This window comes from Gopherus flavomarginatus, chromosome 11, assembly GCF_025201925.1.
Source record: "Gopherus flavomarginatus isolate rGopFla2 chromosome 11, rGopFla2.mat.asm, whole genome shotgun sequence".
Taxonomy (NCBI): Eukaryota; Metazoa; Chordata; order Testudines; family Testudinidae; genus Gopherus; species Gopherus flavomarginatus.
In genome coordinates, this window is record NC_066627.1 from 42,162,091 (window position 1) to 42,177,660 (window position 15,570).

The 15,570-nt window shown below is 42.4% G+C and overlaps 1 protein-coding gene across 2 annotated transcripts; it reads left to right on the top strand.

Annotated features, from left to right (window-relative positions):
* Positions 1-7,868: 7,868 nt before the first annotated feature.
* Positions 7,869-15,124, top strand: TUBB1 (tubulin beta 1 class VI). Of its 2 annotated transcripts, XM_050917794.1 has the most exons (5): positions 7,869-8,092; positions 9,212-9,418; positions 10,568-10,676; positions 11,185-11,295; positions 12,869-15,124. In XM_050917794.1, exons 4-5 carry the CDS (start codon positions 11,235-11,237, stop codon positions 13,951-13,953), a joined length of 1,146 nt encoding a protein of 381 aa, XP_050773751.1. In that variant the 5' UTR covers positions 7,869-8,092; positions 9,212-9,418; positions 10,568-10,676; positions 11,185-11,234; the 3' UTR covers positions 13,954-15,124. The 2 variants fall into 2 exon arrangements, with proteins under 2 accessions (XP_050773751.1, XP_050773750.1); XM_050917793.1 differs by lacking the exon at positions 9,212-9,418 and having other exon boundaries at positions 7,882-8,092.
* The last annotated feature ends 446 nt before the right edge of the window (positions 15,125-15,570 follow it).

Sequence of the window (15,570 nt, forward strand, 5' to 3'; positions counted from 1 at the left end):
GTGCCTAATTTTATGCACTGAGAGTAATGCCGTTGAAATCTTCGCAGGATCGTAGTCCAAACAAAGGGGTTTTTTTCAAACTTTTTTTCTGGCGACCCAGTTGAAGAAAATTGTTGATGCCCACGACCCAAGGGACCTAGGGATGAGGGGTTTGGAGTGTGGGAGGGGGCTCAGGGCTACGGCAAAGGGTTGGGGTAAAGGAGGGGGGTCACGGCTCTGGGTGCAGAGTCTGGGGTGGGCCAAGTATGAGGGGTTTGGGGTGCAGGAAGGGGCTCTGGGTTGGTGGGGGCTCAGGGCAGGGGATTGGGATGCAGGCTACCTTGGGTGGCTACTGGTCAGCAGATGAGTGGCTGTCCTGGCACGGCGGACTACACTGTGCCCTGGAAGCAGCCAGCAGCAGGTCTGGCTCCTAGTCCGAGACGCAAGCTGCTCCATGGGGTTCTCGCCTGCAGGCACCGCACCCCAGCTCCCACTGACTGGGAACCAACCAATGGGAGTGTGGAGCTGGTGCTTGGGGCAGGGGCAGCACGTGGAGCCCCATGACCCTGACGTCTAGGAGCCAGACTTGCTGCTGGTCACTTCCAGGGCACAGCGTGGTGTCAGAACAGGTAGGAACTAACCTGCCTTAGCCGGGCAGCACTGCCGATGGGACTTTTAATGGCCGATCGGCGGTGCTGACCAGAGCCGCCATGACCCAGTGCCTTACAGTCTGTGACCCAGTACTGGTCTAAACCACAGAGGGCATGTCTACATGGGAAAAAAAACAAACCAAAAACCCTGTGGCAGCAAGTCTCAGAGCCCAGGTCTGGAGACTCAGGTTCACACTGTGGCACTAAACATGCCAGTGTAGAGATGTTCAGCTCAGGCTCTGAGAGCATCCCCGCTGGTGAGGTGTTGCAGCCCAAGCAGGAACGTCTAGGGTGTTTCCAGCTAAAAACACCATAGTATAACCCACAAGCCCCAGTCTATAGACTGAGTCTCTGAACCTCACAGCTGGAGGGGGAGTTTTGTGCAGTCTAGATTTACCTTTATAGTGCTGACCAAGCTCTTGGTGGGAACAGAAAGCGGAAGCAAAACCAGTTGTGCAATTTTTATGTGCATTTCTGACTGTTGTGCAACTTTTACATCTCGTGACACATCTTTCTGGAGAATTAAATTAAATTGCACATTTTGCTGACACACAGTGGTACAAACACAAATGCCTGACAATTATTTTTCTAAGTGAAAAGTGCCATCTTGCCAGCCCTGGAGACTGAAATCCTCTGCTGAACCACAGAACAGGTACAATGTAGGCTGGTAATGGCAGTGCAAGCTCAGTCCAGTGCCCTGATGTGGCTTAACGCTAACCTGGTGTGAGCATCTCTGAGAGTTCCATTTCCATGGCTGTTCAGTGATTGTCCTGTCTGTTGAGCTGACAAACATGGGGGCCAATTGTGGTAGTGGGTTTTCCCCAGTTCTTTGGTGGTATGGAAACCTGTCCATTAGGTGCTAGGAGTTGTGAAATGCACTACATATAAATCACCAAAGCCATTAGATTGATGACCAAAAATTGTTACTTTCTCTTGTGCCAGTTTTGAACAGATAACGTGCTGGTGAGAGAGTTCAGATCCCTGTGCTAGCCACTCCCCACATTCAGCCCGTGGTAGCTGGGACATTCTGGCCTCTATATAAACTGCTCTGCTAGAATTTTCACAAATCCACCTGTATTGCCGTGTAATTAAGATTGACACCTGAGGGCTCAGCCTGGACATCACACTTTTTTAAAACTAAAACTGATTTTGAAAATAAATAGCATCTGCTACACTTGGCATACGGAGATGAGTCAACAGATGTGATGCACCCAACACAAAGGTTTGTGATACACATGCAGCTGCTTTAGGACAAATGCTTTAAAGGGATGACAAATTCCAGGTAAAAGGCCCCATCATGTATGAAACGATGCAGGAAATGCTTGGAAACACAGAGCTACAAACCACCACATTGGTAAACTGTAGCCAGAGTCTGCATGACCGCAGGCATGTCCAGTTTTGTTAGCCATGTGGTTTTTTTTAACCACTAGGGCCTTCCTGATATACGTACTAGCACAGGAAGGCCTGAGAGTTTTTATATACATATATATATATGGAAAAGTTGCAAAAGCCCTACCGTGACTTAAAAGCCTAATTCCTGTTTTCAAAAGTGCCAGGCAATCACAAGCCGTAATCCAATTGCAAGCGAATGAGGGCCAGTTTTTTAAAGGGCTTTTGGCATTGCTTGGCTAGGTGGAACAATGCCTATCCCCTAGGTGACCTGGTGCCTACTGGAATTTTCACTCCCGAGTTAAGCAGCTGCCTGTTGAGTGCAAGGGGGCACTTAAGTGCCTAAGAAAGGGCTTTTCAAAAGCCAGCCAGCTAAGTGGAGAGCCATCTAATCTAATCAGCTATGAAATGCCAAAGAAGGGGAGAGGGATTTAGGTGCCTAAATAACTGATTTGGTACATGTGCCTGACACACCAGAAATAAGCTCCTCCCTCTGCTCAGGATCCTCAGCTGCAAACTCTATACGCCACCTTGGTCAGGTCAGTCACTTGAGTAGCCCATGCCCTAGCAGCCAAAACACTCTCATATGTACAATACCCCGCTAATGCTTGCCCTATGCTTCACTGTGCCCTGGCTGTCTTTTGTGCAGGTGCTAATGCTGCCTCTGTGCCCTCCAGTCAGTGCCCTGTTGCAAGGTCTGACAGGTGTCAGGTTGAAGGCATGCTGAGAGCACGCCTGTGATTGGATAGTGGCAAGATAGGTATTTGCCTGCCTCTTTTAAAAAACTCTGCTTTAGGGCCTCGGGGTCTTGGGCTTGGGCTACAGCTATGAGCAGCTCATTGGGGTGGCTGGAGCACTGAGGCTGCTTTGAAAATGCCAGCTAACTAACAGAAACATAAGCATCTAGGGTACTGAGGCACCGGGGGGGTAGGGGGGGGGGAGGTGGTGAGGTGGTGCCTGAGCTGCAGCTTTGAAAACGTCAGTGGCACCCACAGTAGGCAAAACGCTGCCTGTGGAGGCACCTGAATCCTTTTAAATATCTGGCCCTGAGCTCCTGTGTGCTCATGTCACTGTTAAAAGTGGGTTTTAGGCCCTTTGTTTATTTAGATGTTCTTTAAAATTTTACCGGGCAGTCATGTAATTAGTGCACCACAATGAAAATGCCTGTTGAGAGTCCAAAATGTGGGTGAAGGTAAGAGATCCTTAAAACTGCCCATGAGGAGGCAGGGCCCATCTTACCCTAAGGCATAGCCTGCTGATGCCTTCATTAAGCCTGACTGAAGAGAGGAGATTTTGCAGAAAAAGTAAATGGCTGTTCTTCTAACCTCAACTGTATTGCAAGAGAGAAACTTCAAAGGCAAACAGCTTGTGCTGGCAACAAGTAATTTCGTTTCTGTGGTGAAGCATGACCTGCTTTCTGTACGTGGAACAGATGGTGGCTTGACTTTCAATAGGTATTGTAAAAGGCTTTGAAGATGCCACATGCTATGGAAGGGCTGCATACAGTTTGTAACAGTCCCAGGAATGGCATTCTGGCCCCTCTCGGTTGTGGCTAGAATTGGTTACAGGCTGGTGGCCATTCTGTGCCCTGTAATGCAAATTATTTGCTGGCCTCCGTCCAGTCCCATCACAATAAAATAAAAAAGCCCCGCCCTCCCCCCAACAAAACACCATCATAAGAATGAATATTCAATGACTTTCTTATTGGCAGTCTCAGCAAATAAACCAGGGGTCGGCAACCTTTGGCATGCGGCTCGCCAAGGTAAATCCCCTGGCGGGCTGGGCCAGTTTGTTTACCTGCTGTGCCCACAGGTTTGGCTGATCACAGCTCCCACTGGCTGAGCTTCACTGCTCCTGGCCAATGGGGGCCGCGGGCAGGGCCGGCTTTAGGAAGTGCGGGACCCAATTCGAACAGTTTTGATGGGACCCCGACAGGGATGACTAAAAAAAAAAAAACCAAACCAACAACAAAAAGACACCTGTAAAAAAACACGTGGGGCTTGTATTCACCGGCCGGTTCTCTGAGTCTTCGGCGGCACTTCGGCGGTGGGTCCTTCACTCGCTCCAGGTCTTTGGCAGCAGTGAAGGACCCACCGTCGAAGTACCACCAAAGACCCAGAGCAAGTGAAGAACCCGCTGCCAAAGTGCCGCTGGAGACCCGAAGCGCCGCCAGGTGAGTAAAAATCAAAAAGGCGCCTCTAGCCAGGGAAGGGATTTTCACTGAGTGCGGGGCCCTCTTAGGCGCGGGGCCCGATTCGGGGGAATTGGTGGAATTGGCCTAAAGCTGGCCCTGGCCACGAGAAGTGGTGTGGGTTGAAGGATGTGCTGGCCATGGCTTCCCATGCCCCCCCCCATTGGCCAGGAGCCACGTGCCAAAGGTTGCCGACCCCTGAAATAAACCAAGGATTAAAGAAGCCTTCCAGATTGTAGTGCGCTCCTCTCCATCTCCTCAGTTGTGATCCAGGCATGCCAAGGATGAGGCCAGAGAGTAGCTTGTTTGCTGGCACTCATGGCTGCACGCTAATGATTACAATGCTGGGGAGGGCTGGGGGTGGGTGGGGGGAACATCTTTATGCCTTGTCACTATGTAACTTACATTAAAGAGAGTGGAAACATGGAGTGGGCTGATAATATTAATGGCCAATACAGCGCTCCCCTGCACTTTGTTACGTTCACTTAAACTAAGTCAATATATTTACAGAGACGCAACACTTCAGCCATGTTCCCACATGCTACAGTTGCTGAGCACTTGAAAACATCCACTGCTTATCAATGGTAACACATGTACAACATTGGCAGATAAGGAATGCCTTAGGATTATTAAACAGGCTTGACATTGCCAAACAGCCAAGGAATGTCAGGGTAAAAACCAGAGTTGTTTGTCTAAAGATGGAGCATTACAGAAAAGTGCATTTTAAACGATTCCATATTTGAGGGTATGAAGGTACTTTGTGCCTTAGGCAACAACATATCCAAGCTGTATTTCGAAGCTGTTAAAAAAACGCAAATGGGGTCAGGCAGGTATCTTTAGAAAAAAATATACTTACTATGGCTGAATGAGTCACAGTGTATCATTTATTTTCACTTTTTTTGTTCTTTGCTCAGGAATTGTTCTCAAAAAGATTGTGACATTCTCAAATGTGTGTTTTACTCAATCCCATTCTGCCAATTTCTTCAGCAACTCATTCTTGGGTGCCACTCATTAGCCAATTGTAATGATTTACAATGCAGACCGTGTAAGTTAAGTGCATTGGTCAGGCAGTGTTGATTCTTTGCCCTAACTGGATGACTGACTGTAATTAAGCGCCACTTGAGACTTAACTGTGCAAATATTCCTATCACAGTGGTTCTCTAACTTTTGTACTGGTGACCCCCATTCACACAGCAAGCCTCTGATTGCGACCCCACCCAATAAATTAAAAACACTTTTTTATATATTTACCACCATTATAAATGGTAGAGGCAAAGCAGGGTTTGGGGTGGAGGCTGATCACTTGTGACCCCCCCATATAATAACCTTGTGACCCCCCGCCCTGTGGTCCCGACCCTCAATTTGAGAACCCCTGTCCTAACAGTAGAAGTTGAATGTTTGAACGTTTTCAGGAAGTGAACAGAAAATATATAATGCTAAATTCAAATTTGCTTTCCAATGCAAAGGAAAATTCACCGATAATTTTTCCATCATTCTTCCAGCGCTAGAAAATACTCACGATGCAATAGGTGAACATGCTACAACTTCCTTGCCTGTTAAAATAGAATGGTTAGAGGATCGCCTGCAGCTGAAAAATGATGCAGTTACCCCATTCTAAAGAACAAATGAAAGAGTTCATTCTTCCTCTTACTGCTCTCATTAGTAATTGCTGGGTGAATTAGAATTCTCAGGCATGTGAAGGTTGATAGGGTTGGTCTAGGGGCAAAAGGATCATTATGCCTGATGTGTGCACATAGAAGTTGTGCTCTGTTCCCTGTACGTTGTAGTTCTGGGAGCATTTTTTGGATCGGTGTCTTATTTCTATTGGCTCTTTCTTTAGCAGCTAGCAAGAGTGACACTACTTTTGTGGTGGGGAAGTCTGGATTAGGCTGATATTCCTTTGCGGGGAGGTGGGGGCAGGAGGCCTCTAGACTGGCTTTTTTTATTTATAGTTCTCCATAATGTGATAAAACAAATTACTAGAACCTCATTCAATGAGCCAAGTTCTTCCACCGTGCCGGTCTTCTGTGTTTATTCAAAATAGACATTTAAAGGAATCATCTTAATGCGTCTTCAGTTCTTTTCCTCTGGCCTACTTGGAGACTGAAAGGAGCATGTCACTGAAGTGCACTACGCGCCTAATGTATAATGAAGCCGTCTTAAACTCACAAAAGCATCCTGGCTGGGCCATCTGGTGCTCTGAGATACCAGACCTGTGTCTATCTGCAGGGGACATCCCTATGGCATGGGACTGGTTGGAGTTATGTTAGTTCTTTGATGCAGTGAAGCATTTCCAGTGTTCCTTGGGAACACTGTATTTTATCAGTAACTGCAATGGGGCCAGGCTTTCCCTCCCTCTGTTTTGATGGTAGATTCCATGGTACATACTAGTCTTTCTTCCTAGCCAAATTCCTTGTGGGAAGCAATAATGTCCCTGTGTTATAAGGAGGCTTTCGCAGCAGACGTACAAATGTTCAGCACTTCATGGCAGTGTAACATGGATTATAGTAAGCCAAGGTATAACAATAAAACAAACCACCCCATGCGCTGCCTCAGCCTGTAACCCAAAGTGCTTCATAGGGTGACCAACAATTACAAAGTTAAAATATAAAATACTTGCTGGGACAGGGTGGAGTGTGTGGAGAGAGAGAGAGAGAGGTGCAGGCAAAAGAAATGAAGGCAAAAATAGAGCGGTGCTGAGTATGTAATTGACTTCAGTTCTTTCCCTGCCTGTGGTATAGTAGATGAAGAGGCTAAAACTGTAATTTTTAAGCTAACTTCATTACATTATTAAGGTCAGCGTTAAGGGTGTGCACTGCCAAGTGGTTTTTCAGTTCTTTGTGTTATGCCCTGAGGCTGATAAAGCTGTTGAACTGAATTGGTGTGGCTGAGTTGTGAGAGTAGAGGCCTAATGCTTGAAGATCACGATTGGTTGTGAATGTTGCCTTAACTAATTGTGGTGAGGAACCACACACACATTTCTAAGTTGGCAATGATTTTTATGAGGCCTATACGTAACATCTGGTGAAAGCAGCTAAGTCTTATGGACTCAAGCCCTTTCTCTTAAACAGAATATTGCTATAAACTCATGGCTACTAGTTCTATTCAGAACATCATTTTAGGGATGTAAATAGCATTGGTGCTGGCAGATGTTTAGCCTTCATCATCATTGCTGCTCAGGCTTGTATTGTGTATTTGGATTTGGATTGGATTCGTATTGTAGCGATAGGACTATATTTTAGTGAGTTATGGGCAATATCCCACTATCAATCCATGCAGGGAGCTCTTGGTGAAATCCATGGGAGTTTTGCTTGAAGAGTGATGAGAGGCTGTGGCATTTAACAATCACACCTTCAGTTCACAAACAGCTGAGGCTTTGGCTTGAATTTGTTTGCCTCTGTGTCTAAAGCAGACAAGATAAGAGAGCTGCGCTCCTTCAATATTGAATATATACACTTTTAGTGCCTCTGTTTCTGAACAGACACATTCCACATGCCACACAGACTTAATGTTAGTTGAGGGAGAAGCAAATTCTTCCTCTTCACATACTCTGCAACGTACATCTGATCTTACATTCGATACATAGGAAGAAAGCCCAGTGAATGGGAGTTTTGGCTATATGTGTGCAGGCTTTGTTAATACGGAGATGAGCATAATGTGTGGGGTTGGATACTCCTCTGCTTGGTTGAGTGACAACGTCATCAGTATAAAAAAGGCCCTTTTTGAAATGAGTCCAGTGTGGCTGTAGCTGATATTGCAGGAGAGAGAGAGTTTCTTCCAGCGACTGAGCCAGGCTGTAGCTGCTGAACTTTCCAGGCTATATAAAATGCGTGAAATTGTGCATCTTCAGATTGGCCAATGTGGAAACCAAATTGGAGCTAAGGTGAGAATTGTTTTCAGTAACCATCATTAGTGGCAAATGACTTGGGCCCATATGGTCAGCACAGGAGTGATTAAATACGGATTGATGTGGAGTAGCATGGAGTTCTGTTCATAGACAGCTTGAGAAGCATGAGAAGTGAAGGTGTAGGTTTTAATGTAATAGCAACGGGCTTCTTCTTCGGGCAAATGCAAGGGCTGAGCATAAAACATCTGCAATAGTTATGTGACGATTTGGTTGTGAAGATTATCAGCATTCAAGGGAACTCAATCCTGCCAATAAACATTTATACCAGTCTTGCAAAGTTCCCATGCAGATGTACTAATCTAGACAAATAATGTATTACTCCCACATGCAATATGCTGCTGATTGTAATAATTTATTTTAAAAGGTATTTTACTTGACCATAAAAAAAAAATTACTTGACCAAGATAAACGTGTGAGTAGAATTTTCCCAGGTTGACAGAAAGCGGAGTTAAGGTTCCAGTCTAAAACTACTGTTACAAAAGACAAATAAATGTATATTTATATTTACATAACTCAAAAACAACTGCATCAAGCACCACAGAGTTCAGATCAAAAGCAATTAAAAAAAATCCTTAGATAAACTGTTTCAACTAGTTTTGAGATTATACATGTGCACATAGAGATACATAACCTGGGAATAGCTTCATAAAGATTGCTGTTAAAGCATATTATAGGGTATAAGATGGCTAATTTTTCAATAACTGTTGAGTCTCATATCCTGCACATAAAATGTTATACATTAATTACCCCTCTAATTAAATACAAGCATTAGCACAGATGCAGCAGTGATAGATGGCATCAAAAGTAGACAGAATAGGCAGGGATCATCTCTTTGCAGCAATCTAGATGAGGATGATATTAATGAAGAGGTTGCAATGTATCTTGGTTTTACAGCCAAGGGGCTTTAAGTGATTTTGTCATCACTTAATGTTAGGGTTCTTGCCATTGCTTGTGACTGTAATTTATTTTGTTTGTGTGTCAAGAAAGAAATAATATTTAAGCATAAACCTATATCATAGGCTGTGATGGAAATGATTATGTATTGTGTGCACAGGCAATGGGAGAAATACTGTTTGTGCTGCATGACTTTTGCAGGAGTTTTTCGCTTTAGTAGGAGTCTATCAAAATGACATGGGACAATTCAGAAAAATGAGCTCTTTAGCAGATGGACAAAACAGAAAGCCTGGGGGCCTGGATTTCTCGCCCATCCACAATGCCCACTGACTTCTTTCCCTGGGAAATGCAGGACTAGCCCAAGAGGAAATATTTTCTGAATGAAAAAGTCAATGTGGCTTTTTAAAGGTGTATACACTTTTCTCTCTCTCTCTCTCTCTCTCACATACACACATGCTCAGAAACTTTCCTCTGCAAACTGCTGGTCTCTAGTAATGTTGGTGCAAAATGCTCATACTACATAAGTGCCATCATCTAGACGTGTTATAGTTGTAAATTTAAAATGAAGTTGTGTGCTAAAGGCAAGAGACCTTTAAAATTAAAATAGCCTGCTCATGACAGAGGGTGTGGCTGCATCAACACTGCTGTAATGAGCTGCTTAGATAAGAGACTCCAGGGCTGGAGCTAGGAATGGAGGTCTAGATAGGAGTTTTACTAATTTTGGTTTTTGATGAGCTGTTCCTGTATGCTTTGAGCATGTTGCCTTCAAGTCTGCCTCTTACAAGAAAGCAGTGTTTATTTTAAATGGTATGGGCCAGAAGCAAACTCCAGATCCAAACACTCTTAAATGTGCATCACTAAACCTGCATTACTAAAATTAAATATGCATCATTAGGAAAAGTGAAAGGGCTCAGAATGTAAACTCAAGCTTGAACTCTGAAATGCATTTTCTGCCTCTGCAGCCCCAGAATCTGTGACAATTTCTATGCCAGACTCCTTATTCTACTCGTCTGCATCTTCAGAAAAACCCAAACCCAACTGCAGACCTAATGCACATGCACAGTTCCTTGGACTGTGTGTGCAACTGCTTGTGGAAATGATCATTTATGTAGCTAACTGGTCCCATCTGCCTGGCATTGTGAAGTATGCAAGCTACACCTAATGAAAGGGTGACAGCGTTTTGGCTGAAACGTGTAAACCTGTCTGAGTCAGTTAGAATGCCTCCATACTCACTTCAGTGCTGGCCAATCCTCAAAAGACCCTTACTGCGTATGCTCATACAGGCTGGGCCTGGGGCTACTTCCCTCAAAATCAATGGGAATCTTGCAATTGACTATAATGCCCTTCTTTATGCAACTTGCGCAGTTGATGCCTAGAACTGTAAACACATATCTGTTGACTTTTTGTGTGGCACTTATTGGTTCTGCTATTAATGTCTCTGATGCATTTCATACTAGGCTGCTTGTATTAGGTAAGATGCTTTCCCCCTTGTGGCAGTGTTTATAGGTAAATGGTGGGATGAAGAAGTGCTTACTTTAGTCCTGTTTCCTTTTTCAGTTCTGGGAAGTGATAAGTGATGAACATGGAATTGATGTCACTGGGAACTACCATGGTGATTCACCACTGCAGCTTGAGAGAATTAATGTGTACTTCAACGAAGCTCATTGTAAGTGCTCAGGGTCTTTAATGGGTTGGCTGAGCAGATTACAAAGTCAACATGAGAGAGTTAAAATAAAAAACACTGTGGGTGCGTGGGGTTTTCAAAGTCAGTGTTTTAGGAGCACAAGTCCCATTGCTTCCAATTGGAATTGTTCTCCTAAGTCACTGTGATGCTTTAGAAAATACCACCCTGTATCTTCTCTTCCTGTCATGTAGTCCTAACTTGTTCTTACGGATCAAAACTCCCACTGAAATCAACAAAAGTTTTCCCTGTAAGCACTGCAGGAGTGGGCCCAATGTTGCTTGGACAATGAGGGTTTTTCCAGGTTGTGACAATCTGTAATTATTGAAGGGACTATCAGTTCAATAGCATGGCTTGCACTTTGCTCTGTTGTAGAATGTAGAATTTTTGTAGAATGTGCTGACTGAAATGGTTAAACTGAGATGTGATGTGATGGGGGTAAGATTTTTGCCTGGCTACCTGTCAATTTATTCTTGCTTTTCTTTTGCCACAGCCAAGAAGTTTGTGCCCCGTTCTATCTTGGTGGACCTGGAACCTGGAACCATGGACAGTGTACGATCCAGCAAAATAGGCCCACTCTTTCGACCTGACAATTTTATTCATGGTATGTGCAATATGTTGTTAATAATATAAATAAGACATTATAGGGATACTGTGAAGGTTGACAGACCCAGAATCCCAAACACAGGGGTTCCCTAAAATATATTGGTTTTGTTTGTTTGCTTGTTTTTAAAAGCATCCCTACATAAAGCAAAAAAGTATTCACTCTTAACACAGAATTGCTACAATAGTGTTAGAGGGAGACAGATTATAGCCACACATTTTTTTAAAGTTTGTGTCTGCGATAGTAATAAGAACTTAAAGTGTTAAAACTGAATTTTTTAAATCTGATTCACTCTTCACTATTAATTCTGATTTACTGTATGCATTTAATTCATTTAAAACAAATGAGTCAATTTCACTTTTCAGCCTTCTTCAGCTAGTGCAATACTGCAGTGATTGGGGTCCCTAAAATGCCTGGGAATGTTAAAACACAACAAAACAAACAAACAAAATACAGAGCACTTTGCACTGGAATTTAAAACAAAGTATTACATTTTTATTGTACCTTCACATACAAATGCCAGTGGGTCTTTAAAACCCCAGCTGCCAAGCTAAGCAAAACATCCTATTCAAAACAAGTTTTTCAATATCTTGGCAGAATTGGTCTTTCTAATGTCAAGAAGTCAAATAATTAGAAAATAGTGTGCAAAATGTTGCAATTAACACCTAAAATTACAAAGATTGGAAGAGATAAGTGGATACAAATTTCTGTTTTTCTCAGTTAACTTTTTGCATTTGACACCACTTTGTATATAGTCAGTGTCCATATTTCCTTTGTTGTGTGTAGGTTCCTTTTCTCACAGCAACATGGAAGAGAAAACCTTTTTTTTTTTAAATTGTAAAGTATGCCAGTAAAGCCATAGTCAAAATATAACATTCTGGGGAATAAGTAACATTCTTAATGTTTTTAGTCACAGTTAGTTAGGGTATTACAATTAAGGAAAGGTTTAGAGGGTCATTGAAAATCAAGATACAGGAGTTTTACCCTGGAACTGTTCCGGGTTCACAAAAGGGATGAGCCATAGATATTTTGTATCTGAAAAAGTTTTATAATTCCTAGTTGTTTTTTGTCTGTATTTGAAATGCAGCAACTTGTTCTAGTGCTACTGGAAACTTTGAGTGTGTAAGCAGCATGTAATAAAGAATTGTGGTTACTATTGAAAATGGTAGTAATTTTGTATGAATTTAGCAACTAACATCAGAACTGTGTTAAAATAGCAAAATAAGGAAATTCCATTTCTTCTTAACAATTTTGGAGGAAACAAATCAGTTTGTTGACTCTTTCCTGAACTGAATGTGAAAGATAGGTGTGCAATTGCATATTTTAGAGTTTTTCCAACCTGAGTTTTCCCAGATTCAGCAAATGCACATCATTCCCATTAGCTAAGGAGTAATTAGACACTGGCTTCCTTAGAACATCTTTTTTTGTATTTGTGGGCAGTTATGATATCTCTCCACTATGTCATTTGTCCTATGGCTTTTCTACATGTCAGTATTTGGCAGCATTCTTATTAATGTCTTTTTACATTTGGCCTGATAAATTTGTGGATGGTTTTCTGTAATTACGTTCACAGGTAATTCAGGTGCTGGCAACAACTGGGCTAAAGGCCATTACACAGAAGGAGCTGAGCTGATTGACAGTGTAATGGATGTGGTCAGGAACGAGTGTGAGAGCTGTGATTGTCTGCAAGGGTTTCAGCTCATCCACTCACTTGGAGGAGGCACAGGATCTGGTATGGGCACACTCCTCATCAACAAAATCAGAGAAGAATACCCTGATAGGATTATGAATACATTCAGCATAGTGCCTTCACCCAAAGTATCAGACACAGTTGTAGAGCCATATAATGCCATACTGTCCATCCACCAGCTGATAGAGAACACAGATGAAACATTTTGTATTGACAATGAAGCTCTGTATGACATATGCTTTAGAACCCTAAAGCTCCCCAGCCCCACCTATGGTGACCTCAACCATCTGGTATCCCTGACCATGAGTGGCATCACCACCTCATTCCGTTTTCCTGGTCAACTCAATGCAGATCTGAGGAAGCTGGCTGTGAACATGGTGCCTTTCCCTCGCCTGCACTTCTTTATGCCTGGCTTTGCTCCACTGACAGCTCGAGGCAGTCAGCAATACAGAGCCCTCTCGGTCCCAGAGCTTACCCAACAAATGTTTGATGCACGGAACATGATGGCAGCCTGTGACCCTCGTCACGGACGCTATTTGACTGTGGCATGCATCTTCAGAGGCCAGATGTCTACCAGAGAAGTGGATGAACAGTTGCTGGCTATCCAGACCAAAAATAGTGCCTACTTTGTGGAGTGGATCCCTAACAATGTGAAAGTGGCAGTGTGTGACATACCACCACGAGGGCTGAAGATGGCAGCTACCTTTATAGGCAACAACACAGCCATTCAAGAGCTCTTCATTAGAGTTTCTGAACAGTTCTCAGCTATGTTCAGACGGAAAGCATTTCTCCACTGGTATACTGGAGAAGGGATGGATGAGATGGAGTTTTCTGAAGCAGAAGGCAACACCAATGACTTGGTGTCTGAGTACCAGCAGTATCAGGATGCCACAGTAGAGGTAGATGAATATGAAGAGGTAGAAGTGGAAGTTAGCCAAGAACAAGATACACTTGAAAAAGATTTTTAATATCAGAACACTATACAAGGACACTCTATTTAAAAAAAAAGCAGTAATACTCACCTACATATCTGAAGGGAGAACTCTTAAAAGTATCTACTTTTTTCTATATTAAACCAAAGCATATCTCATGTATATGAGTATGAAGTATAGTAACACTGAAATTAACACCCATGGTGCCTTTTCCTCAAACAATGGCTAGTACAGCAAACCCCACAAAAATAACAACCATGAGAGCAAGTTGTACTGTGTCAGCCATCTTCACAATTTACTAGCTTTTAGAATGGTATAGTCCGAGTCTGAATGTAACAGTGTGTTGTGTGAGACAAAAGTCATGACAATGAGTGCTCATGTAATATGGTCTAAACTGTCATAACATTTATTTATTCTCAGGTAAATGCAGATATAGGCTTTACATTTGTGATTTTTAGGAGCATACATGTGTATTTATCTATCAGGATATAACAGTACGTACCTATTTTGTTCTGCACTCCAATCATCAAGCTGAATCAGTATTTGTTAAGGAGTGTAGAAAAAAGTTTGAAGGTACCTTCTAAAACATTTCTTAACAGACTGAAAGAGTATTAACCAATAGCATCACTTTCTTTTTGTTTTATATTATGGAAGATTTTTTTGTATTCATAATGTTTTTAAATTAAATGTTTAGAGTGGTTTGTATTAGCTCATAGTTTTGTGAATTTTATCTAGAAGTTTATTTTGGTGCCCTCCTTCTCCCTATATAAAGGGTATTTATAACTTTCCCTCTTATTGTTTCACACAGTGAACTAAATAGAATGGTTTGCAGCTAGTTTGAGATGTAACTCCAATGTCACAATTCAGTTTACAAAATTTAGGAAAGTTAAAAACAACAATGCATCTCACTGACACATCCCGTTGCTAGCCATTGCGGTGATGTTATCCATTCAACACTATTTATAATACAGCAACTATTACTGTGGTGTTTTGATGTTTCCTGAATCATTTCCTCACTTTAAATGAATATGTAACACTTTCCTCAAATAATTTCTAATAACTTTACAAAACTTTTTTGAAAATATTCTTCCTTGTCTATCAAATGTGCTTCATTAAAAGTTAAATCTCATACAAAAAATGTTTATGCTCCAGCCAAATTTGAGCTTTTTGAAGTTATGCATTATTTAAAATAAAAAGCAAAGACAAATTTGTCAGGTCATTTCTTTCCCATCCTTTCAAGCTCTAACTTTGCCACTTGCTTGGAGATGAAATAATTAACTTTTCTAAGTGAACACACCCAGTGAACCAGCTATTCTGTATAACTGAACTTGGACAATATTACATAGCTCACATTCTGTTGCTGAATGATTAACTTTGAAAGGACTCCTGTAGCAAAGAGATAAGTAACAAGTTAGGAGTATGAAAGCCTCAATGACACTGTGAATTCCTTTTAAAGATGCTGCTGTTTCATGAAAACTAATTGTTCTACTCACTGACAATACTGCTTATGCTATTTCCATTTTCCTATCATTATATGCGAACAGGAATAGCTGAATGAAGTCAGAATCTTAGATGGATTGTATCTACTTCATCTGAATTAAGACAGGTTAGCAAAGTTGTGGGCCATACAGTCCGCAGCAGTCAGGAGAGCCA

Coding starts and splice junctions, on each gene's coding strand:
- TUBB1 (XM_050917793.1), top strand. CDS start 8,036: ATGCGTGAAATTGTGCATCTTCAGATTGGCCAATGTGGAAACCAAATT. Junction 8,093..10,567: donor GAAACCAAATTGGAGCTAAG/GTGAGAATTGTT, acceptor TTCCTTTTTCAG/TTCTGGGAAGTGATAAGTGA. Junction 10,677..11,184: donor GTACTTCAACGAAGCTCATT/GTAAGTGCTCAG, acceptor CTTTTGCCACAG/CCAAGAAGTTTGTGCCCCGT.